The sequence below is a fragment of the Apodemus sylvaticus genome, chromosome 5, assembly GCF_947179515.1.
Source record: "Apodemus sylvaticus chromosome 5, mApoSyl1.1, whole genome shotgun sequence".
Lineage (NCBI taxonomy): Eukaryota > Metazoa > Chordata > Mammalia > Rodentia > Muridae > Apodemus > Apodemus sylvaticus.
In genome coordinates this window covers 42,272,375-42,299,615 of record NC_067476.1, presented here as the reverse complement: position 1 = coordinate 42,299,615, position 27,241 = coordinate 42,272,375, and the positions used below count along the sequence as shown (strand labels likewise).

The following is a 27,241-nucleotide window of genomic DNA, read 5'->3' as shown; positions in this document are numbered from 1 at the left end:
AATGCCCAACAGTGGGGAGAGGAAACTCAAAGAGTCCACCTCCAGTAGACAGACAGGGCCTCAAGCAGAGGACAGGGTTACTAACCCACAGTAAGATTTCTGACTCAGAACTGTTCCTGTCTAAAAGAACTGAAGGGACAAAAGTGGAGAAGAGACTGAAGGAAAAACTGTCCAATGACCTGCCCAACTTGGAATCCATCTCATGAGGTAACACCAAGACCTGATGCTATTCCTGACGCTATGATGTGCTTACAGATGGGAGCCTGGCACGGCTGTCCTCTGAGAGGCCCTACCAGCAGCTGACTCAGACAGAAGCAGATATTTACACCCAACAATTGGACTGAAGTTGGGGACCCCTATGGTTGAGTTAGGGGAAGGATTAAAGAAGCTGAAGGGGAGAGCGACCCCATAGGAAGACCAGCCTGCTCAACTAGCCCAGACCCCAGGGAACTCTCAGGATTGAGTCACCAACCAGAAGCATACCCCGGCCAATCAGAGGCCCCCTGGCACAAATATAACAGAGGTCTGTCTGGTAAGGCCTTAGTGGGAGAAGCAGCGCTTAATCCTCTTGAGGCCCTAGGGAAGGGGAGGTCTGGTGAGAAGAAGAACACCCTTGCAGTAGACAAGGGGGAGGAGGAATGGGATGAGGAACTGTGGGAGGGGGCACTGAGAGGGGCACAATGACTGGAATGTAAATAAACAAACAAATAAATAAGAAGTATTATATCTGATTTTCAATAGATTAAAGAGTTGGTAACATAAAACAATAAAACCTTAAAAGGTAAAAATGGACTGGGACATATAGAATATATGGAATATAGAATCAACAACTTTTTGAAGTTTTTGTGAGTGTGAAGTTTGTGTGTGTGTGTGTGTGTGAGAGAGAGAGGGGGGGGGCATGTGGCAGTCAGAAACCAGTTCTCAGCAGTTTGTTTTCTCCTTCACATGGGTTTAAGAATTGATCTGGGTGGATGGCTTGATGGGCAGTGCCTGTAACTGTTGACACCCCTCATTCTCCCTGGATCTGATTCAGCAGGTCCTGATTTAAGTCATCGCCTAAATTACTCTAAGTGCAAAAATTTTGACGCTGCCATCTTGTATTAAGAACTTAGTCCTTTTAGAGAGACTCTGTGAGGCTAATAAAACGCTTATCTCAGATGTCAAAATCACCTGGAGGCCTTCAGAAAACAGACTGCTGGCTCTAATGTCGTCGTCGGGCACTTTGATGAACCAGGCCTACGCATTTGCATTCTTAAAGTGTTTCAAGGTGATGGCTGGAGCAGCAGAGCGCCTGGAACCACATTTGGGGAAAGTGATGCTTCAGGAGATGGAGGACGCTTGCCCCACTCTATAGCTGAATTATAAAACACCGCTTATCTGTGTCAGGAATGAGGATGTGCTTCCTAAACCTACAGCCAATTCCTACCTTTCTAAGAAGGAAAGCATTTGCTGTAACTTGTTTAATTGTGCTTATTTTAGGTTGTACTTTCTTGGAATTTTTCATAATCACAAAGCTCCACTTGCCTTCTTTTTTGTTTGCTTCTATACTGTATGTGTTGGTGATCCCTCAGTGATGAAGAAGGTGCAGATACAAGCCCCCCGCAGACCTGCACTCCCGGGTCCTACCTAACACCCGCACTGGTGCTCTCCACCCAGAGCAAACATTCTGTTGGAGGTGTTTGCATTCAGTGGCAGTCCTTCTGTCCTGTGTGCAATGTCCTGGAGGATACTGAAGAAGGAGGAAAGGCATGTTGGTACTCTGAGCACATTTGGACATCCAGAATTGATTCTGCAGTCTTCCCTTTACACAGAGCAATGTGCAAAATGTCAGGGTTCCAACATTCATTTCTACCCTGACTATAATCCTTTCTTTCTGAAAACCGAAGCATGTGCACATGCATATGCATGAAGCACATGGAAATTGGAACAGAAGCTCCGCGACCTTGGGCTGGCCTGTGCAGCTATTTATTCTGCTTAACTCATTATTGAATTTTAAGGTCAAATGAACGTTTTCTCAGAGCCAGAAGTCCAGAAATGGGCTACTGATAGGAAAGCCCTGGAGGATAAAGGTACAAGCTTGTAACTATCATCAAAAGGACAAGGGGTGAGCTTACTTTAAATTCAAGTCTCGGGGAGCTGAGACATTTCTGCCGTTTATCATCTTGCCAGATCACAATCAGAGTTCCTCAATTAATGTGAACATTTCGGAACAACTTGTCCATTATCCACCCCATTGCACACACTCTTGGAGCACTAAACATTGGTACAAGGTGCTATAGAACCATCATATCTTTCATGAGAATTCATAGGCTCCAGAAAAGAAAATACCCAAATGAGGGCCCTCAGGCAGAAAGCGAACCTTGGATTTGCGCTTCAGTGTCATCCCTGCAAGTCCTCCACTCTGCACTGACTCCACTTTCCCAGTGCGAATTCCAAAACAACGAAAGCATCTGCACATGCCCTTTCCTCCATCTCTCCACATTGTTGGAGTAATGTCTTCTTTGCACTCCTTAGAACTGTATTTTAATGTTTGAGTTTAGGCTATTTCTTGAACAAAATACTGGGTTTCCTATTTATTTCTATGCAATTAGAATCATATAAAAAGTATCATTGTCAGAATCTATGTAAGATTTTCAGGATCTCTAAACCATTCCCATAAATATATTGTAAGGTTTGTTCCCCCTCATATTTGGAACTAAAGGATTCAACTATAAAATTGCCACCAATAAGTCTTATTTATTCTATTTTTATATCCTTGTTGAAAGTGTAATTTCTAGGAAATTTAGTCATATTCAGTTGCTCTTAAAATCTTTACATTCAAATAAAAAAAACAGTAAAAATAATCAGAGTGCAGTAAGGCAGAGTGTGAAGTGGTGGGAAAGGGTTAGAAACTATACAAGGTCTCAGTTGGGTTAATACATTTCCCAAATGCATCCATGACACACACACATGTGTAATGCCAAATAAATACTGTCAGCACTTATGGGCAACAGGAATGGCTAACTCTACTAGCAATAATCTTATATCAGTTAAACCTTTTGGCTGGGTAGCACTGTGCAAAGTTTCAGTGGCAAGTTCTAATACAGTTATGATCACTGTCAACTTGTTCTCTACAATCTCAGAAATAAACAGGAGAATCCAACAGTGTCTTTCTATTGTTCTAGAGAAAATAAGATAGCACGTGAGATTACACAGCATTTTCCTGAAGCGCTTTCCAAGTACTAAGAGAAATGAAATTCTAAAAAGGGTTCATCTGATAATGGCCTCAGGAATATATTATGAAAGGGATGGTATCTATGGAAGAGGGTGCTTCTACCAAATTCTATATATTCTACCGGATTCTATATATTGTACCGGATACAGTGAAGATGTTTGCTAGGAAAAAAGAGTTAAGACAATAAAGAAAACACCCTGTGTCCATTATCAGATGAGTAAGCTTGGAGGTATAACTACTTGGACGATGGGGAAAAGCCATGGGCAATAAATTTTCTCTTCAAAATTACTGCCCTTCAAACTTGTAACCTTGGGAAAAAAATGTCAGGTGGAATAAGTTTTAGCATATCATGTATGGATTGTTGAAGATCTCTATTGGTTAGTTGAGTATAGCAGAAAAGTAAACAGAAAAGTAAAGAAACAATAATAATTTCACAATATTTTAATGTTGCATTAACAGTATTAGAAATATGATTCTATATATGCCTTCTACAATATTTTGGAAAATTGAAACATTCATACAGAAAGAAGATACAGCATTGTGCTGTCTCTAAATGTGGATAGCATAGAGAAAGGGACTATCAACCACATGTTATAGAGCTCTGTTCGTAGAATGTTTTTGGCTAAAACTTCATCAGGATTTATGGTCCAATCTGGCCTATCTAAATGACTGCGCAAAATCAAAACTCTTCATATTTATAGATAAAATTACCTGCAGGAGAAAAGAAATACATATCTGATCTAAAAATATTCTATAGGAAAGAGGCTGAATCCTTTTAGTAAACACCCGTGAGAACAAAACTGGAAAAAAATGCACAATTCTAAAATGTTTCATTCATTTAATTTATGCATCAAATTTTTGGTTTTGTGTTTTGTGATCTTTGGGCTCAGTTACTCAGTTAACAAATGTTGAATGTCTCTTTTTTTTTTAATTTACATTCCTGTGGCTTTTATGTACTTTAATAATGGTATGATTAAATAGTCTTTTAAAAGATCCAGGTGGACATATGAGCTCTGTATATTTCACAAAACTCACATCTCATGTTTTTTCTTTTAGGAACAGAAGAGGCTAAGTCAGTAGTCTGTGAAGACAGCTAATACCAAAGCACACTCAAACACTTTTTTAAAGCCTGGATCATTTTAGAAGGAAATCATGTCATTTTTTTTCCTCTTCAATATTTTGTCTGTGTTAACAATAACAATTTTTTACCAGCATGAAATTTCTTACAATTTATTGATCTAAGTCATTCTTTTTCTAAATATTTTTTATTTTCTATATTCTTTGTTTACATTCCAAATGATTTCCCCTTTCCAGGATCCCCCCTCCCCATATGTCCCATAAACCTTCTTCTCTCCATCCCTTTTATTTAAATCTACTGATTCAAATTTGTAGCATGAAAAATACCAACAGTGAGGTATCACATTGTTTCTATTACAAACATAGTCAATCAAAAAGAAATAGTTACATGACTGTAACTCAGAAAGTTACACATCAGCAATTTTCTCCTATTCATGATCATGAATTCTGAACCACAAGCCTTATAATTTGGAGAATAACTAAATAGAGGCATTTGCATATTTTTGTAGGATTAACTTACCCAGGTAAGACCCATTCCCCCTGAGCTATATTTTTAAATATTAAACTTCCAAGTCTTTTTTCCTGTTATATTTGGTAATCACCATTTAATGAAAAAATGCAAAAAGTTAGTTTTGCAGAGGGCTACTATTATTCTTCTCTCTTGAATAAAGTACTAATTTTATTCTGACTTACTTCTTTCTCAGCATCTTCAAGTTTCTTCTTTTTACTCTCAGGCATTAAATCATCAAGCCAGCTGAGCTCCCGCTTGGTAAACAAGAAATCCATCAACTTCCTCACAAACACTAGTGCCAACACCTGAAGAGAACAGTCAAGTAGTTTAAAATATAAAACAAAACAACAAAAACCAAAGAAAGAAGATATAGATACAGATGAGTCTTATTAGAGCTGATATAAAAATAAGAATTGAAAATGCATGTGTATAAAGTATGGCCTGATCTTTCATTCCCTTCTTCTTAAAGCTCTAGAGTGAAATGTAATATTTTATTCAGTGTTGAAGGCATTTGAAAGAAAATTTTTAAGCTATAAAATATATTTGATTACACGTCCCTAAATACATAATTAAAAGCATAAACCATGATAAGTGAACATTAGAAGACTCCTATTATGCTAATAGTTTCTGAATTATGTAGTCAAATTCACTATACTTTTTAATATTTTTGAAATTTGTTGAAACATTCGATTAAATTTCATGTAAAAAATTTCCCCTGATTTTTAGTATACCGCAAGTTAATTTTCTAAATTTACGATTTCCATCCTACTTTCAATTAAATACTACATTATGGATGGTCAAAATAAAACAACAAACAAGCAACCTTAGATGAAACCAGAGACATGCAAATACTAATTTAAAGCCCAAGTTTATACTAGCTTTTCTAGTAACCGTTCAAAGTGACTCTACACCTCTCTACTGTTGCAGTTTTAGTTCATGTGCTTCCCCAAAATTAGTGAAAGAGAAAAGCAGTTGAGGGATATTTCATACCATCATAGGAAAGACAATAGCAGCTCTCGAAACTTTGATGATCCACAGAAGGCCGAGACAACTCATCTGAATGACTGTGAAGAGATGGACCTTGCGGAGGGGCACGTGCCTTAGATAGATGAAATCTGGTTGATGTTTTGCTGGCATCCAGAAGAGCTTTATTCTATCAAATAACTAAAAGATTAAACAGACGGTAGATTGCATCTGAGAGTAGGACAACAGAAACTGTAGGCCAATTAGATATTTAGTATTTAGTAGATACTGCAGGATAGTTTGAGCTACTATTTATTGAATATTATGCTATACTTTCCTTAATATTATAACAGGGTGTCATTTGAAAGGGAAAGCCAATGCTATATTTTGCTACCTTGAGAACCAGCACCTTGAAAGGTAGCACAAAATCACTCTCTTTCTGCTTATAGCATCATAATTTCTCTTTTGCCCCAAATATTAACCTTCTGGCCTCCCATGCTTGGTGACCTTTAGCTTTCCAGAGCTAAGTACTCCCAGACTTGCTCTCCGTCTCAACCTCCTCCTAGCTCCACAGGAGCCCTGCAGCCTGCTACTGCATCTTGAATTCCTTACTGAGTCCTGCTGTTTTGACTTTGCCCCTTTGACCCCCAACAAAAGATTTGATACTGTTTTTAGCAACATACCTATCATTACCATAAACATTTGGCCTACCTATATTTTTGTTACCAATGTGTTTTTATTATATTTCCGTGAAGTTATTTTATTTGGGGGCTGAGGAGATAGTTTACTAAGCAAAGCCCTTAGTGCAAGTCTGAGGGTCTGATTTCAGATCTCCAGCACCCATGTAAAAGATGGGTTCACTGAGAGATCTTATCTCAGAAAACAAGACAGCAAGTGACTGGGAAAGACGTCCAAATGCTGACGTATGGCCTCCACATGCACACACATACACATATGCATGTGAACCTGTGCATACATAGGCATATGCACCTGCACCCATACCTGCATAAATGCACACATATAACACATATCAATGCAGCTACATACATGAATACAAACTATCTTATTTGGATCAATTTAATATATAGATGGATTCAGTGTGATCAATGTATTATCTCTATTTCAATTTTGTTGTAGTGGTAGATAAAACAACTATATTTATTTTATTAACTACAGTTCCATAAAATTTTACTTCAACACATTTTATTGAATAACTAATTTTACTATGCATTAGTTTTATTTTGTGTGAACCACTTGTTTAATTCTGAGGCAAATTTTGTTGTTTACAATACTTTCAATAAGAAGTGATTATTTAGAAAAGAATGGTTTTGATCACAGTCAGTCACTATTCTATATCCTAAAGCTCCTTATTATAAAATAATCTATGCTCTTTAAAAGAACATTGGTAAATAAAATATTTCTTAGCTACCATAAGAAAAGTGTCAGCTACTATCCCCAAATATTTCAGAATTTACTATGCAGGCAAACAAGTGTCCTGTGTCAGGTTAGAGCATCCTGCCTTGTAAAAGCCCAGTTTTGTATGGGATAACTGTGATAGGACATCAAACAATACAAATCTATCTTCACACTGGTGCTCTGTCTAATGTGTGGCAAACCTCTCTTTAGTTATCTAAATTATAATCCTATGCAAATTACCTCACCCATTAATGTTCATAACTTCCCAAAGTTATTTGCTGAAACCCATGACAGCACTAACTTCAATCCTCATTTTTGGCTCACCTCTTTGTGTGTGTGTGGGGGGGGGATGGGTGGGTGTGTGGGTATGTGCCCTTTCTACTTTATAACTATATCTAAATTTTAGGAACCATTAAATATACAATTTGTGCACAGGGGAAGTAAGAATAGGGAAGAAATAAAATCCTTTAGCTTACAACTGAATGTTCCTATAGAATCCCCCTCCTGGCCTTCTGTGTAGGGAGTTGTGTGTTGCATAAGCATGCTGCAGCGAGTGGGTGCTTCAATTGTTATTGTTTAAGTGGCACATTTGCTTCACTTTGGATCCCTGAAATGTTGGAATGAATATAGATGTGGTTATATATTTGAATACAGAAACAGCATTCATGAGAACATTGTGATCTGTTTTTTCTGCCATATTTCAGAGTGAGAAGCCTACATAGTAAGTTCCTATATAGTGTCAAACAGCCAGGTGCCATAAAGATTCCTCCAACCCACTGGGTAAGAAAGTAGCAGGCTCCTTGAAATATCTAAGAGAGATGGCTAGCGTGCTTGCTTTGTTTATCATTACTACAGGAATAACGATTGTGATAAATATATTCTAAGATTTTTATTTGGCTCCCATCGTGTCCAAATAGCAACATGCAATATCTTCCCATTCTGTTAGCTTCAGTTCCCAATAGGAATTTCAACTGTTCACTTAAAATTTTACCAATTTTGTTTCTCAGTGTGAGACCAGTCAAAGTGCGCCTTGGCTTTCTATTTCGTTATTGTGATTTAAAACTCATTAAACCTGACTTGAGGACTTTGATGCTCTCACAATTCCATTTGAAAGGACTACATCCCAGATAATTCTAAAACTTGACATTTTTGTTTAATTCTAAGCTATGTGGGTAAAAATATCATTTGAGTAGCATTAGAAGAAAATCTGTTGAAATCTAACCACAATCATTTCCTTTTGTTTTTAAAATTCCTGCTGTTATATTTATGTGAGCCTGAGGCCTAATAATAAATGCTTTCTACTTACAGATGAAATCACTACTCATTGAAACTTTTGCCAAAGGCAAAAATAAAATAAAATAAAATAAAAATAAAACCCAGAAAAATAAATAAATGAAAACTTTTACTAAACTAATTCTATTGAAACACATTTTATATATGGTACTTTATATGAGCACATTAAATCTTATTTGAATAAAGCTTTAAAACACAATCGCTCTCTATCACCTCCGCCCCTCCTAGAGGCAGAGTCCCTACTCCTTGTGTATTTCAGTATCTACCACAGCTTCATGTTGACATTTTGCTTCAGTTCTGACAACGAATACTATGCCTAGGTCAGGACGCTGCTTCTCTTAAAGTCAAAAGGCCGCTGGTCAGTTTCCTTGGACAGAGACACGGCGGGCGCTTCTTATTCCTTAGCCAGGGTCTAATTCCTCTCTATGCTCTGAGCAGCAGTTAGAGTAGCCACATCATAAAAACATGTTGTACTTCCTATTATTTCTAGTTTAAAAAGATCTGTACAATAAATAAGTCTCAATATAGTCTCTACTGAAGAGAATGAATTTGTTTTCTCTTGTTTTGGCTGAATGTCATTGTTATAAACCAAGCTAATTCAAAGGTACATTTAAGTAGAAATCTTTCTTCATTTCCGAAGGTTGTAGAACAAACTACCACAGCATTTTGGTTTAATGCAATAAAAAATGTGTTGTCTAATTGTAGAGGTCAGAAGTCCAAAATCAAGATTTTGGCAGGACTTTGAGCCCTCTGGCGAAGGAGAGAACACTTTTTTTTTTAACTTCTTTCACCTCTTGAGAGCTTCCTACATTCTTACATTGTGGAAGCAAACATCTGATCTCTACCTCCATGCTAACAGGCCCCTGTCACCTATGTCTGTGTCCTGTCAGATATGATTTGATTCCTAAATGTTCCTAGTAGGCTCATATTCAGAACACTTCATCTCTAGAGGCGGCACGACTTTGGGAAGTTAAGGAGCCTTTAGTAAGTGGTGGGGCGTATCAAAAGGATTCTGGGAGCCAGGCCTTAAAAAGTTATATTCAGCCAAATAGTTCAAGCACCACATTCGCTGATTTCTGGTTGCTGCCTTGTGACTAACCATTACCACATATTCCGACTGGTGGGACAGAACTATTTACTCTACCAGAGTTTCCCTGCTTTGCCTGAAATCTCCAGATACCATGAGCCAAACAAAATCTTTCCACTCTTAAGTTTTCATGTATTTCAGTCACAGAAGTACAACAAACCATCTTGGTTCATAAGAATTCTGGTCATTAATTTGATGGGACATGACTTTGAGGGACCGGTCACTGGTCAAACTGTAATAGCATCCTGAAGGAAATCAGCAGGAAGAATATGCCAACAGCCCTCACTCAGAGCTCACCATGGAGGTTTATACATCTGTCTACACATTCTTTGACTCTCTTCAGTAAGTGAAGTCTAACTTCCTCTTGTACTAAATGGACATGGTGACTCACTTTGAACCCACAGAAAAATCAGAAGACAGACCACTTGTGATTTTTGGAGAGTAAACCAAAAAGCATTCTCCCTGCCTCTGTCTCTTTTGATCTCAGTCCCTTACCCCTATGCCCCCAACACTTTTGTATTTCTCACTCCAAAGAAGAAAACTCCAATGAGAGTATTCATAAGTATAGGGGACTCCTGGTAAGAAACGGAGAGGGGCCAGTACTGCCTCTGCCCTAGCTGCGTCTTAAGGCATCTTGAAGATGACCTTACAATCCTGTCAAATCTCCAGATGCTGGCAATCCTTGTCAACCAGAAGAAATATTTTTTTTGTCCAAGAACTACCCAGCTAATCTTCCAGATTCATGACTTTAAAATAATGAGATAATAGATATTTCTTGCTTTACCTACGAAATTACAGGGTAACATCTTAGGCAGAAAAAAAAACACCCTAATATAATACCTAAAATATTTATCCAAATAACATTTAAATCATACTTTCCCTACATTTAAAGGTTCCTTGTGTTATGCCTTTATCATAGCTTAATTTTCAAAATAATTTTATTATTCAATTTTTTATAGAAGAAAAACATCAAAGAAAAAGAAGAGTAGGGAGGATATTACTGTAATGGCAAATTGTTTTCATTTTTCTACCTTGAGTGTTTGATCCAACTCCAGCTCAGAGCTTTGTAACCACATGCCAGGTTTTCCTTTCCTTTGTATTATAATCATTTTGCTGTGTCCCTTTGGTGGTCATTTTCAGCAAATGTGCTTTAATTCATTGCTGTTGGAAAATTGTCTGCACCCAACATTTAACAGTTGCACGCAACACTTTCTTTTGAAGAAATTATTTCTCTTTTGCATGATGTATTTTTCTTTTGTTAGGGATAGGTCCCATAAACTTGATAGAGTATCAAGAATGGCATTTGTATATATTTTGAAATTAATTTAATTCATTTTCTAAGAGGTGATTAAACCCAAAATTTCCAGTGTTGATATATTTATGGTAAACAGCAACTCAACTGGCAAAGCGCTTGCCATACGACACGAGGGCTGGGGTTAGCTCCTCAGAGCTCACAGAAGAAAGCAGACAGGGTGGCACTTGATTGCAATCCTGGTTCTGAGAAAGGAGAAACAGAAACATTCCTGAACACACACACACACACACACACATACATGAGTATGTGCATACATACACTTAAGAACATACACACATGCACATCGTAATTTAAGGTTACTCAAGTTTGGGGGATGTTGCACATAATTGAGAGAATGTTCACTTAGCAGAGAGTCCCTTTAGCATCAACAGTTCTGGCCATTTTCATAAAATTTACATGTGGTCAGAAAGCCTGTCCTCAGATGAGCCTTGCTGTCACGTGTCTCAGCATTTATATGTTAAGTCACAGCAGATATGCTTGTAAGAGTAAAGTAGTTTACCTGAATTCCCTTGAGAGACGAAGCACCCATGTAAAGAAACACTCCATATAACACTGGCATAGGGATAAACTGTAAGGGAACAATTAGAAGAATACCGGGCATTACTTTCCAGCACATGGTCATTCAGTTTTGCAATTATCAGAGAGGGAAAAGGAGAGTTGAAAGCATGCCTGAATCAAGTGTAGTTCAGAATCAGAAGACATAACTTCAAACTGTACCTTAGCATGTTTCTATCTGTAACACTAAGCAGTTAGCTACGCTGCCTGCACTTGAGTTATTCCAGTGTAAAAGGAGATGATAGCAATGGTGTAGCTGTAAGAATTTAACTTACTCTGAAACCAGCATGATCTCTACGAAGTGGTACTGTAAGCTCCATCAAGTCACAATAAACATGGACTACCTGCCACTTCAAAGACAATTTATATTCTCTTTTAAAATTGTAAGGTATTTGGATTAAAGGTAAGGAGTGAAGTTTTACTTTTACAATTTGGTCCTTCATTGTGGCAAATATTTGTTAACAGGCAAATTGTTCAATTTTTTTATTGGGTTAGCTCATTTTAGCCTCTATTCTATTAGTTATATAAGAGAAATGTGAGTTTTCAATGGTTAAATACAAGCTGTGTAAATTAAACAAGTTAATATTTATTATTTTCAGCAACCAAAATGAATAATATATACCGTAGCTAACATGCTATAAGACTATCTTCCAGAATTATATGACAAAACTGATCAGTCTTTACCACTGCTCAAATTTAATTCAATAATTTTAAGTGTAGAAATTACTAATGCTGTGTTTTGTGAGGCCTTCAAAATATAAAGCTGTCTGTGTGAACATGGCATGGTCAATGTCCTGTCTACACCAACTGACTTACAAAAATATTCAACCTACAGACCGAATAATAATCTTCAATATACAGATTGACAAAATAATAGAAACTTTAATTTGGATAGAAATGCAGTGAATTCAGTCGTTAGCTACTCAGAAAAGTGTGACCTTTTCCGTGACATGAAAATTATGAGTAAAAATTGTTACTGCCAGAAAGTATAACGAAATTGCACTTCCGAGTACTTCAGAAATCTAAAACACAGAACAAATTTTCATTTATCATCCATGAAGGAGAATAATATAAACATTTTTTTAAATTATCACTTTTATCTCATGCCATGTGATATTTACATATTGATGCCTGTATTAAAATGATATCTTCAACATATGAGTTCTTGTCTCACTCATAAAGGATGATTTCATTACCTTCAGAATGCTGGTCATGAAAACGGATGAACCCATCAGAATAAAAATCATGAGCCCAGTCACCCTCTGTTCCCGAATGCCGAGAAACTTGGGCTGTTCTCCCGGGGCAGAGCACTCCGATTCCAGCTTGAGGCTGTTGACGTGAGTGATGGAGAGGACTGTGGCAGCCACAAACCACGGCAGGCCCATAATGGAGCACACCCCGAGCATGACTGCCACCATTAGCAGGTCCAGGTGATAGCCACAGCCTTTCTGTTAAAGGCACAAGAGAAGGAGAAAGCAATGGTGTCATCTGCACAGCTACTTGGCTTGGTTGACAGTAGAAACCACTTGCTGACAATCCTGAGAGGCCCTTCCTAGCAGATGCCCCACAGCTAAACTCTAAAAATACTGTCTCCAACATTGAGCTATCATTTCAGGGGTGATGTCTTACTGGAAAATACATCACAGAGCACAACTTCTCTTATTTATTCTCATTTTTATCTTGGTGCTCTGTGACCTTCTTCTCATTTTGTTCCTGTTTCAACAGTCGGAGACCCCAGACATCCCTTGAAATAACAGTATTTGTGTTTCTGCCTCCTCTGCAATCCTGTTCCACCATCACCATCCTGCACTCAAATGAGACATTAAATTAAATAAGTAAAGTGGGTGCCAGGGTGTTCAGAGACTGCTCCCGACTGGCTGATTGGGTAGATTTCTGAGGAGACAACTCAAAGATGCCTGAAGCACACTGCTGTCCACAGAGGAGGCAAAAATCTTGACCTATGTTGTGACTTGGCTCTTACTTTATTACTCAGTACTACTTCATCAAAGCCTATGCACCATAACAACTAAAAGTGTGTGTTCTGGAAACTCATTGCTGGGTTTAGATGATAGCAGCACAGGCCTGTGTGACTCGGCACCAGGTCCTCTGTGTATATGTCATGACTGTTAGCCTGCTGGGACTCCTGAAAGTGGGAGCAGGTGTATCTCTGACTCTTTTGCCAGTTTTTTTGGAGTTCTTTTTCTTCTATTCATTTGCCTCGTCCAGTCTCTACGTAAGGGCTTTTGCCTTGTCTTATTGTATTTTGTTTTCTCCTCTTTTTCCCCCTGTTGTCTCTTGGAAGCCTGATCTTTTCTGAAGAGGAGATGGTGGTAAAGGGGTGGAGGGAGGGGAAACTGTGGTAAGACATATTATACGATAGAAGAATCTATATTCAATTTAAAAAATGAAAATTTACAGACAAAAAAAATAAATGAAGGCGCAACAATAGCCTTAGGCCATTTAATCTCTCGGGCCTTTTCCTAGCTGAGAGAAGTTGATCATGTCAATAAAAGGTATCACATTAGGTTGTAATAATTAAATTATTTAATTCCAGAAGTGATTGAGAGTAGTATCTGCTCTATCATAAAAGCCAAGTGCATGTTAGGTTGTATTATAATAAATCCAAGTTTAAGGATAGATAGCATCAAATAATTTCTCAGTATTTTCCATAGTTTCTTAGCATAATTATTAACAGACAAAAGATAATCAATAGATGTTACAGATTGAAATTCTTTTCTCTTCCCCCCCCCTCCTTTTATACAGGATCTCATTATGTAGCCTAAGTGTCCTACAATTCATTATATATACAAGCCTGGCCTTGAACTCACAACCAACCAACCCTCTTACCTCAGCCTCCTGACTAGAATGGCTTTTTTAAAACAAGGAAACTTATATTTTTGAAAGACATATTGAAATCCAATGTAATAGTTGCAGTTATAGAATAAACCGAGCAGTTACATTCACCCTGGTAGTGAGGATAAAATACCAGGGAGATCTAGAAAACGGGAAGCCATCCTGGCTGGCATCAGCATAATCAAACATGCCTAAGAAAAAGACTTCAGCAAAACATTTTTCAAGTTATAGGTTAATAGCATAAAACTCAAGACCTTAAAGAGCAGCGCTTGAAGCAGTCACAGGAGTGCTTTGTTCTAGGGAGTGCAAATCAGAGCATGAATTAGAACCTACCCAAATTCCTGCATCCTGCATGAGGGGATTCAATGCAATTGTGCCCCTTTAATTGTTTTAATTTTTCGGCACTACCAAAACTGAATTTGTATTTTTGAGAAGTGCCAGGGGACACAAGAAAAAAGATGACAGAGCACCTTCCCTTTTCAATATTGTTGTTTTAGCACATCCTTACTTTCTACCCATCCATATTCACTAAATTTAATAATATGGAGAAAAGAAAGTCTTCCTTATAAAAATAATTTCCTATAACTCTTATTGCTTTTTAAACATATAAATGTAAACAGTGGGATTTTGGATTTCTGTAAGTAGGCAAGATAATTATTTCAGAGAGAACAATTCTGTCTTTAAAATGAATACATGACTTCCCTTAATTATGCTGCACAATGAGAACAATTTGACTTAATGCAGACCAAAGGAGATAAAGCAGTCCTGACATTTCCACTCATTAATCAACATCCTTCTTCTTGCCTTTCTTTTAAAATGCTTTTAAAAACTTGTTCATTGCAAACAAATTATTAGCTGATTAGGCATACCAGCCAAAGGGAAGTATCCTTTGTCAGAGAGAGACCTCTGCACCTTGTAACATATTTCTGTAGTTTTTTTTTTTTCAAAATAAAGACAGAACTGTAGCTTTTATTCTCGCATTCATCCTTGAATCATGGGAAATGGACATATGGGAGGAAGAGGGAGCATAGCAACAGGTGATGCTACACCAGACCCCACTAAAACCAACATGCAGCAAGACAAGAGGCCAGCCAAGAGGACCATCTGATACCCAGATGCCACTGCTGAAAAAAATCATTTCAAAGCTTGGCAGCAATTTCCTGCATCTGTCAAGTTAACCACATAAAAGACTATAGATTGACATGAGGAACCAGGCTGACAAAGAGGGCAAAAAAGAACATATCAAATGCCATAGTCATCAAGGGAGCGTGGTGCCAAGGGAATGCGGCAAATGCATTCATTTGCTCCAGTGATCTGGGATTGTATTGCTGTTTATTAAAAATGATGTCAAAAGAAGCCTGAACTGTCTACAGAAACATGTAGAAAACCCCAGAGCTGTATCTTAACAGAAACTTTCTCTTCGACAAAATAATGTCTCTCTTTATTTCCACTTTTACAGAATATGTTCTAAACAAAACCAGGCTTTTGTTTTTAAAGCCTTTAAAAAGGATTTAGTTAATCTTTGCCTACCCTGCCCCCAGCAATTCTAAAGGGAAAACAATTTCTAGAGAAAAGAGAGTAAGAATTTATTTGTGCAGCTATATAATATGTAATAATTTTTCTGGTCATATTTTTATTTTTATGCTACATTAATGTTTGCATGACACAAAGGCCAGTAGGGGTGATTTGAAGTTTTGCTAATTTATGCTACCTTGTTCTTGGGTATAGTAAGTTACCTAACCAATGAGTTGGGTAGTCTGAGTAGCTCAACACTTTATTGTGTATTTAGTACTATAAAATTATTGTAAAAACATTTTCTTGATGTTATGAAAAATATCATGTAAATGAAAAAATGACTAGTTCTGGAAAAGAGGTGCTGAAAAATCAAAAGCTCTATAATACATTTGGAAGAGATCTAAGATGGCATGATTCTGAAATGACGAAGAGATGGTGTACACGCAGATACATGCTGTATTGACTACCACATGCTTGTGCAGAAATGAAAGAACACAATTCACAGAATGATGTCCTAACCAAGGTGGCAAGGGGCTTTCAGTTAAAAATTAATAAAGGCTGGCAGTATAGTTAGCTTATGATTTGGGGATATATGCAGGGTACATCTTTTCATCAACAAGAAGCTCAAACCAAAGCCAGGAAACTCTGAAAAAATGTCAACAGGCAGGGAGAACAGCCATGGACAAACTGTTATTCTTAATAAATGGTATTGTAAGAAGTAATATTTTTATTGTTGTCAAAAGGAAAATCAGCAACAATAGAGTAAAATGGCTATAGGCAAATAATAATAATAATTATTAATAATAATGTTTTATTATTGTTAAATTATGACAAGACTGGAGGGACCATGTTTTGAACACTATGTCTAGGATGAGTGTAGAGGGCTCACAATGAGGGGTCGAGGACAGACTGACTACTGTGGAGTATAGACAGTGTGATGAAGCCAGTCTGTTGTTTGCTAAATCCATGCTGATTTAAAATTTATATTTAAAAAGTTAAATACATACTGATTTATTGATGTAACAAAAGAGATAATGTAATATAGCCTGTGTTTATTTCAGGGACCAGATATTAAAAGATGTACTTCTTTATTCCATTCTACCTATTTGAGTACTTTGAAGACACACTGGCAGAATGTTCTACTGTATTCTAGCAACACTGTACTCAAGTGTAAAGGAGGAACTGAATGTATTGATTTGGAACTTTGGAACAGCGATAAATGTCAAAGGCATACATTGTTTGTATGGAGACCAAGGAGCAAGAGCAAGGGCTTGTGATGTACAAGGCCGAGTAGCTGGGAAGGAGGGGGTAAGGGGGAGGGGGAGGGGCATTTAATAGTTGAGGGGATGGTGCCACCCTCAGCAAGTCTTCATCTACATCTAGTCTTTTAAATATGATTCTGCTAACAGCTAAAAATAGCTCTACCTAGAGCAGTTTATCGACAGCCTATAAGGGCTGTCAAGCTTCGGCAAGGCCAGTGGCATTTCTGCTGTTATTACAGAGCTAAAGTACTCTTAAGAAGGCAAACAGTGACTTTCTACCTAAATATCAGTCTTTTAGTTCAATCTTGAACATGAATACAGTTATTTAAAATGATAATTCAGATTTATGTAGTTGGTATGGTCTTTAAGGTAATAGTCTTATATGGTTAAAAGCAAGCACTATATATTTGAGTAAATATTTGAGCTGGGCATGTCACACTTAAGACCTTGAGTTGTATGTACCCCTAGTACCAAAGAACAGCTGCCTATGTTTGTGTGAAAAGGATGAGCAATCTCACCTTCAGATTAATGGAATATAGAATTTTCCCTTTTCCTTTTAGCTCTTCATATTGTCTGTTTTTAAAATGTAACTCATACAAAACCAGAAAGGTAAAGACGTTTTTAATTTTTAAAAGAGGGAAAAACAAGATGTATAGTCGTAATTGATTCCTAGATTTTAGACTGTGGCAAGTAATACATTTGGTTGCACTATGCTATATTGACAGAGCTGAATGATTAGTTGTGCTGTTCAATAATGCAGTTTAACCATGTAGTCAGGAGGTCTTTAAAGTCATGATGATCCTCCTGATTCAGTCTCCCAAATGCTGGAATTTCAAGAATTAGTCACAATATCTGGTATTAAGAATTTGTGAAAGTGTAAATTATATATCTTCAATAACTAAAAATTTTATTTAACAAAAACCACAAGCAAATTGAATTATTATTATTATTATCTTGAATTATTTTTAAAAGAAGTGTCATCCTAAAATTGTTTTCAATAGAATGAGGAATGCTTATACTCTCTCTCCAATATGTACTGCAAACTCCTTAATATAATTTATTACAAATAATTGTAAATTCTTATAACTGTGCTTATTGTTATATCAATGAAAAAGTTTACACAGACATTTTAATTATCCTAACATATTTATAAAATTGTACATAGCACAATTTGCTATGTACACAATTGTGCTATGTACACAATTGTGTACTGTATCTTCAGTAATAATTTTTTAGTTTAGAAGACATGCAGAAGTGGCTGCAATTTCTCCAGTGTCGGAACAGAGTAAGATTATGTGTGTCATAGTTTACAAGTTTTGATTCTGATTAAAACATTAATTAAACATAATTACTTCATTCCCACCCCCACCCTTTCCTGCTTCCTTCTTTCAGCTTCTGCCATATCTCCAACCTCCCTCTCAAACTTATGGCCTCTTCTTCTTTATTGCTACATACACAACATGCATGCACACATACACACACATGTGAATATAATTTGCTGAGTCCATTTAGTGTGACTGACTGGTGAGATTCCCCTCTTCCTCGTTAGCATGTCTCTTGGTGTTGTCCTTGCTGCAGTTCCTAGGTGTGCATCTCCCACCTCACAGCACACCTCCTGTTCCTCTGCTCACAGCCGTTCTGCCTCCTCTTCCTCTACCGATTCTGATTTTTAACCATTCAATATTTTGTGGACTTAGTTAACACATATATATTATTTTAAATAAAATATAAATAATTATATTTTATATAATATATAACAAATAAAAGATATATAATTATATTAAATAAAATCTAGTTTTTCTCTAAATCCACAGTAATGCTTGAAGATGCCACATATAAACTGCAGTATTTATGGCCAAGCTTTCCCTTTGTTTTAGGCATTTCAAACAAATAATAATTTTTAAATGATATGATTCAGTGAAATGTATCTGAAATATGGTCCCTTGTAATAATGAACATAATTGATATCAAGTAAAGGAATAGAGGAATCCCAGACATAAGTCAAGTTGGTAAGTATCCACTTACCAGAACTGAATATTTCACTGAATTAATGCTAAGCATGCTAAAATTAGAACTGTTTCCCCCCCTTTAAATGTAAGATTTCAGTCTCTGCAGGATAGACAAATATTGCAACCAAATTTTCATATCACCATAACACAAAGTGTCCTAGAAAACAATACAAACTGAAAACCTGAAAACAGTATTTTGTACCGAACAAATGAATACACAATGAAGATGAAACCTATGACCATCCATTACTATCAGCTGATTAAGAATTGTTTGCATTATAATGGATGTCAAACACATACCTTTAGCTTGTGTTCTTTTCTGTTGATGATGACGGCTGTAATCTGCTGGTCCATGAAAATCAGAATAGTACAGAGCAAAGCTGGGATAATGGCAGCTATGATTGTCCACCACGGGTTTGGACCCAAAGGTGTCACAAACCAGCCACGGTCGTCTCTAGTAGGCTGAGAAAAACAAATTAAGCATACATACCAGTAGCAAGATTGGTGAATACCTAATCAAACTAAGTCATACAGATATAAACAGGGAATTCTTAATTATGAAGTGGTTGGCTGAGCATTCGATATGTAATGAACTCATGGAGCACGCTCATAACTAGGGACACCAGTCTAAGTGCCTTATTTTTTAGCCCATTTTCTCTTCACAGCACTGTCAGGATAGAATTGAGGCAGAGAGTGCCGTAGCAAGTTGTCTAAGATTCAGGGCTAATAATTAACTGAGGTCAAATTTTAATTCCAGCAGACTAATTAAAAAGTCATTCTCAATCAATACCTGTAGTTAATAAGAAACACCAATACCTACTATTTACTGTAGGCAAATTTGTCTGCATTTAAAATTGCACATTGCATACTATGTTACAAACAAGACAAGAGCTTTCTTTTAGTTTAGGATCACAAGCAGACATATAAATAGAAGGTTTTGGTGTAATATAGTAACTTATTTTAGGTGTGTTCACAGGCTACAATATAAAAAAAAAGAAAAGAAAACAAAACAAAACAAAAAATACAACCCAGAAACGTAGTCACATCAGGTCTGCAAAAGGTTCAAAACATGGCTGATATGGAAATGAGTCGCAGCGGAATTCATTACGACAGCAAATGATCCTCCGATTAGGCCCCTAGCTCTGTCTGACAGATGAGAAAACAGGCTGAGGCAGTAAGCTTGCTGGCACTGAGGGCTGCCCTGCCTTTATAATGTGGTTGGCATAGTCATCCCAAGCCTAGTTTTTAATCTGTTTTTCAAACCCTATTCACTCCGCAGTTCCGCCTCACAATAATGCATGTTCCTTAGTTTCAGAAAGCCTCCTTAGTTTTCAGGCGTGGTGTATTGTTTGCATATATTCCAACTATAATAGATGATAGGAAATTTAAGCAGTGTTAAGGTTTCATTTTTATTATTCTTTTTAACACTATACAACAATTTATTAATCTATTAATATATATTGTACATGCTCACAGATATCATCTATTAGATACAGAGAAGTAGAAAAGTAGATAGATGTTACATGCTAGATAAATTCACCTTGAAAACACTTGGCACTTGTAGTTTTGGCGATGGGATCCCAATGGCATAGTCAATCAAAACCATACACAGAATTGTAAGAAAAACCGCAAAATCACTCACTATGGACCGAACCTAAAAATAATGAAAATGTTGTTACTTTGATGGAGCTAGAAATAGCTAGAAACATTCAGGAGCTGTGTAATATCGTCATGCTAGGATACTTGCACATTATAACATTATCATTAGCTATCTTATGCTACAGTCTAAATACGTATCTGTGTCTCTCATCCACACTTTTCAGAATAAAGACTTATTGAACTGAAATAATGGTGGTCATTTTCTTTTTAATATTCATTTAAAGTATCTATTACAAACCCAAGTATGTGAAAATTTAGAACACAGAATAAAGCTGTCTGCCCTGCATCAGGTGATTTTAGGACTCTGTCATACAAGTTATATTTTAACATTATGAATCAAAAGGACCACTAAATGTAATCACCTAGTTTTTATTAAAGAAGCATGTTTTAATTACTTTACTTAAGGTATAACAATTAGTAATACACACAATGGTGTGGGCAAATTTCAAATTTTCTTTGACTTAAAGTGAACTTTCTATAAGCCAGTTCCCAAACCATTTCTCATTGCAGAAAGCCATTGTGCAGTGGTGCACAGCTCATAGTGCACATGAACAATTCAGAGCAAAACCTCCTGAGATACTGGCCCCATTTCCCATTGGCCTGGGACCTCATCAAACAGCTCAGGCAAAGGACAGGTAGGATGCACCTCTTTCCCCTGCAATCCCACCGTCTCTGGCATTACAGGTGTGCACCAATACCCAGAGTTCTTTTCTTTAGCCTGGATCCCGGGGCTCGGGGTTTAGGTTCTGCTTACAGAGCAAGCACCTCACAGGCTGAACCACCTTCTAAGCTCTACAAGGGCATTTTTTTGAGTAGTTTTTCTTTAACAACTATCAGAGTTATTGTTCTCTATTAGTATGCTTTTGCAACCCATGAGCAAAGTCGTTAGATTTCAACATACAGAGAACAGTCCAGCTAAAAGGTGGAGGAGATAAATCTGTCATCTTTCGCAAAGAGATAGTGACAGAAAAAGCAGCAGTCTCTGGAAGGAACTCTTATTTACCAAAGTAGATATTTATCTCAATCCAAAAAACACTTGTTTCCTCTCTCTGTCTGTTTCTCTGTCTCTGTCTCTGTCTCTGTCTCTGTCTCTGTCTCTCTCTCTCTCTCTCTCTCTCTCTCTCTCTGTGTGTGTGTGTGTGTGTGTGTCTTAAATCTCATCCTGGCCCTTTTCATGGTGGAATCAGACTTCATAGATTTTACGTTGTAGTGTTAAATACTGAACTCGGCTGATTCCCTGCTTACTTTCTCAAATATGCAGATACAAGAATGGTGGCTTAGGGAAAAGGCTGATGCATTTAAAACAAGAAAAGAAAATCGTGTTCTAGTGCACAAGGCAAGGCTTCTTCGCTTAGCGAGCATAATGCCGGTTCAGCTGAGGTTGGTATCAGGCTGCTATAGGCCCCACTGCTCCCTGGGAAAGAAAGTGACAATCACTAATACGGTGATTGTGTGCTTTGACTTTCCAAACTGAACGTGGGAAGGGAAGCGTTGAACTTTCAGTTTGAAGGATTTGACACCTCTGGTATCTATGTCACAAAGGGCTTCCTCCCCTGCCCTGTTCCAGGGCCTATGCCTAGCTTGCTGGTTCCCTCATGACCTTTCTATGGCTCAGGTCACCCCATAAGTAACTCTCCCCTGACCTTGAGCATGTAGGATTACAGAACAACTATATTTAGTTTAGATTTGGATCAGAAATAGTTGAACCTAAGTACCTTGGTTGGGAAATAGCGGCTGGTCTTGAACTGCTTCAACGTGGCTGACATGGTAACTGTGGAGAAGAACAGGATCACTGACCAGAAGAGAACGTCCGGCACGTAGGGGTGGCCATGGCCACAGGCTCGCCCGACATACTCCCCGTGCAGTGATCTGCACTCCTGAGGGCAAGGGAGACACACCTGTTAAAGAACGCTCAGTGCATTTCTTTCAGAAAACTAACACCTGATCAACCGCAGCTGGGACACCTAGACTGCCCACCCACGGCTCCCACGGCAATAAGATACTTGCTTTCAAGTTCTACTTGGATAGGTTTTAAATCCGACATCGATTGAGTTCAAGATAACAGATATATTTTAAATATGGTAAGCCTGATAATGTAGTATGTACTAACATCAGATACATGATAAAGCATTTAAACATATCATCTTAGTTTTTTTTCACACCAACACCACTGACTGATGATTTCATTTATATTTGATATCAGAGAAAGACGAGACACGTAGAAACTAAGCAATGTTTCTTCAGCCTCAGTGATGCTGTGTGGTAGAGCTGGGCACATGCCCATCTCTTGTGGTAGGAACTATGGACTAGTACAGAAGAGTGATTATTTTTAAAAACTAGTTCAAAAATACCAAGAAGGCTATGAAACAAGAAACAAGAAATGGTGATACATACTTTAAAAAATGGAAATTTGATCATATATGATAATTATTGGATTCAAATAACAAATGACGCAGAAATCACCACACAAATAAGGAAATGATCGTGTTTGCTCTGTTTCCCCATGGTCTTTCTTCTGCTTTTATGTTTGTTGTTGTGTTTTGTTTTTTAAGAAAAAAAAAAACAGGAAAAATTTAATTACTGTCTTAGCCATTAGGTGGCAGCAAAGTCAAAAAGAACTTCAAGGGGAAAACCAGCATTTTATATAAGCATTAAATATTTTGAAAGGAAAAAATATTTCTAAGTCATCTTGGAAAACTTTTGTATTTTAAAAGGTACATTACCGTATTCAAAATAAATAGAAAATATCAGCTTAAAGAAGCCAGGGAAATCTTTATTCTCCTAGGTATTGCGACCGGGAACAAAACTTGCTTTGTGGAATAGGACAAAGGAAATTTAGAGATATGTTTATTTTCACTGAACCAAACTTCAACCCCTTGAGTTCACTATAGAATAAAACAAATTTCTCCCAAATATTTAAAATAAATAAGTGGCCAGATTGTCATCTGAAAACAAGCAAACAACCAACTTTTCTTTGACATAAGTACCCCATCTAAAGGTTCTTGAAAAATCCTATCAGGATAACTTATAGCCATGTGACAGACATCACTCTGTCTTATTATTACCTAAATTTCAATTATTCATGTTAAGCTGATTCAGAGCACAGAAACTAAGATACTGAAGAATAAAATAAGCCTCTAGGCCTTATTTATAGCTTTTATTTTCCTTCTTAAAACTTAATAAATATAATTTGAAAAAAATCTTTGAAATGTCCAATCTCTTTTTGTGTGCATATTTAAAAAAGGCTTGGAAGAATTGCTAAGCAGTGTTGTGTGGACCAGGATGTCTGAACAGCAGAGGTGGGAGTCCACCCATCACAGTGACCTGGGAGCATCTGCAGGCCTTGTGCATGTCTGAAAGGCTTCTAGGAATTCCTTGGATGCAGGTGGATCAGATCCTCTACTCCAAAGAAGGCAGATGAAAGAAAAGATCATTCAACTGCCTATCTGTAACCGCCAATGCCAAAGCTAGGTTTCTCAACTTGAAGCAAATTGTAAAGTTTTTTTTTTTCTTGTTTTCAAGGGGATGGGGGCTCTGTTCTAAAAAGTAAATTCTGTAGGTAAAAAGTACCTACAAAAATCAACATTTATTTTCACATGTGCGCACATGTGAGAGCACACCCACCCACACACACACATGGGAGGGGGATAGAAACAGAGTTAGAGATAGAGTCAAAGAAATGAAGAGACAGAGAGACAGGGAGAGAGGAGTCCTTTGGGCATGCAAACAAATTTCATAGCCTTTCTTTCAGTTTAGTCTATCACAGTTTACCATATAATAAGTACTCAAAAGATACTTGGAGACAAACAGATTTTAACTATTCTTCCAACACATTCTATTTCAACAGTTCTGTAAATTGGTAGAAATTGGAATTGAAATTATTAGTATGTTTTGAAAATAGGAATGAAAATCATAAATGTCTTTTCATATATATGTATATATAGAGAGATTAAAAATCACTGAAACAAATTTCAAGCAATTGATTATCACTTTTCCTTCTTTTTTCTTTTTTAAAGTTTTTTGAAATTTTAATGTAATTATAATTAATTACAATATAATAGCAATAATTATAATATAATTACATTTCCCCTCCCTCTCCTTCCTCCAAGTGTTTCCATATATCCCTCCGGCTTTGAGGTGTTTCTGACTATACTCATGTGTGTGAACAGAGACAGAAATCTAAGTTGAAAAGCTTTCCATAAAGTTGAATTAAATACATGTGAGGTGAATGCAGTTCACCATAATCATTTGGTGTTTATCAAACATTTAGCCCATTGACTTTGATTCTTTGCCTTTCCTGAGTTATTAAGGTATAAGTTAGTAAACATAAGGTTTATTATGATGAAATAAAATAGTATGTGACATTCCAAATAAAAAATATGTAAATTAAATATTACATCGCTCTTTTATAAAGCTAGTTACAATAGTCATCAATATACGGCTTTACTAATGAAATACATTTGATAATAATTATGGGTATGCTGCAAAAACCATCATAAGATAAATTTATTTACTTTCATGGACTTATGAATAATTTTTTTCTTGATGTAACATCAGTTCTTGTGAATCTACTTCTTGTCAAGAATGCATATCATATATTGAAAATTCTGCTATCAACTAATAAAAACAATATTAAATTTCTTATGTAACATTAACCCATAGTAGAGAATTTTAAAAATTAAAGTCACGAAATGTTAAATTTGCTTTGCATCTAAAATATTTTTGTAACCCTCTGGTTGAACCAAAACATCTATTGTCAAAAGTTGGGTGGGTAGAGAGGTGGGAGGCATGGATAGGAAGTGGAGAGGGGAAGACACTGTCAAAATATATTGATTAAAAATTCTGAAGTAAAAAAATTGAAAATAATTCACTTATGGCTAACATCATCAGTTTTGTAATATCTATCTTTTAGAAGGTCATTATTCAGGATTGGTTAATATATAGAATACATTTTACTATTTTGCATAAAATGATTTGGAGAATATACAACATATGAATTATTTTGTTGAATAATTCAGGCTGGATTATTTTGAATTTGTGATGAAGAGGAAATAGAAATAGGTGGCACAAAATGAAGCTTTGTAGATAAAGCACAACTTATAAACAGGGAGTCTAGAAAAAACACTTACTGCTGACACACCTACCATGACCCCACATGACCCCACATGACCCCCCCATGACTCCTCATGAACCTTCCATGACCCCAGATCTAATTTCTCAGTAAACTTGCATTGTTCTTTCTTGTTCACATCATCACTTCCTTTATTGATCAATTTAAATGGTTTTCTGTGCACAAGAACCCTGGTTGCCATTACTTGCCTGGGGAAATATAGGTGGAAAAGCATAAATGTTAACCACAACAGCAGACAAGAGTAAGTGAAGGTTTATTCTAAAAAAGAAACGGCAAGGGATTCTGCTGTTTTCAAGATGCTTAGATTTAAAAAATAAAACTTGTAACCTACAAAATTTAACATTAATGTCTGTTTCATCTCTCTCTCTCTCTCTCTCTCTCTCTCTCTCTCTCTCTCTCTCTCACACACACACACACACACACACACACACACACAAGCACATGCACATGCGGACATGCACAGAGAAAGAAAAAAAGGGGCAGAAAGAGACAAAGACAAAAGCCAAAGAAAAGGTCATAACATATAGGCCAAGACTAAATTGTAAACCAAGAATAAGTAAATTGGCTTTAATTTTGAAAGGACATACATAACAGAATATGACTCACAAAGGGCAAAGAACCAAAATCAAAGGGTTAAAGGTTTCACAAACACCAAATGATTATGCTTAACTATATGCCCCTCACATGCTTAAAATTTAATTCAACTTTATGGCAAGCTTGTATACTTAGATTTCTGTCTCTGTACACATACATGAGTGTAGTCAGCAAAATCTTGAAGTCTACTATTCTAAAGAATACTTGGGCATAGTTTAAAATACTTAATCTATACATGTAATATAATTAATAGAAAAGAGGCCATGAATTTTAAGAGTGCAAGAAGGGATATATGAGAATGGTTACAGGACGGAAAGGAGAGAGAGAGAAATGTAATTATATTATAATCTCAATATATAACAAGTAAAATGTCATACTCTTCTTAAATAAATATATCTAGAGGCATTTAAAATTTTATAACAAAAATATTTCTATGTTCCATTATCTGAATCACTTACTAAAATAGTATATGTTTGATTAAATGAAGTAGAATTTGTTTGGCTTTGTGGTGATGGCTTATAGCACAAATTTATAGAAATTTGAGATCTGACAGAGGGCTAATATCCAATATGTACAAAGAACTTAAGTTAGACTCTAGAGAATCAAATAACCCTATTAAAAATGGGGTACAAAGAATTCTCAAATGAGGAATAGCAGATAGCTGAGAAACACCTAAAGAAATTTTCAACATCATTAATCATCAGGGAAATGCAAATCAAAACAACCCTGAGATTCTACCTCACACCAGTCAGAATGGCTAAGATCAAAAACTAAGGGGACAGCAGAT

The 27,241-nt window shown here is 36.6% G+C and overlaps 1 protein-coding gene across 3 annotated transcripts in view; it reads right to left on the bottom strand.

The window, feature by feature from the left end:
* The window catches only part of Slc4a10 (solute carrier family 4 member 10), a 179,051-nt gene that overhangs the window by 18,836 nt on the left and 132,974 nt on the right, over positions 1-27,241 (bottom strand). For all 3 annotated transcript variants that reach the window (XM_052181141.1, XM_052181140.1, XM_052181142.1), the window contains 7 exons: positions 22,445-22,606; positions 20,611-20,724; positions 19,371-19,532; positions 12,628-12,879; positions 11,376-11,444; positions 5,793-5,966; positions 4,985-5,107 (listed from right to left, as the gene is read on the bottom strand). In XM_052181141.1, the coding sequence (XP_052037101.1) occupies positions 4,985-5,107; positions 5,793-5,966; positions 11,376-11,444; positions 12,628-12,879; positions 19,371-19,532; positions 20,611-20,724; positions 22,445-22,606 (1,056 nt within the window). The remainder of the gene's footprint in view (positions 1-4,984; positions 5,108-5,792; positions 5,967-11,375; positions 11,445-12,627; positions 12,880-19,370; positions 19,533-20,610; positions 20,725-22,444; positions 22,607-27,241) is intronic.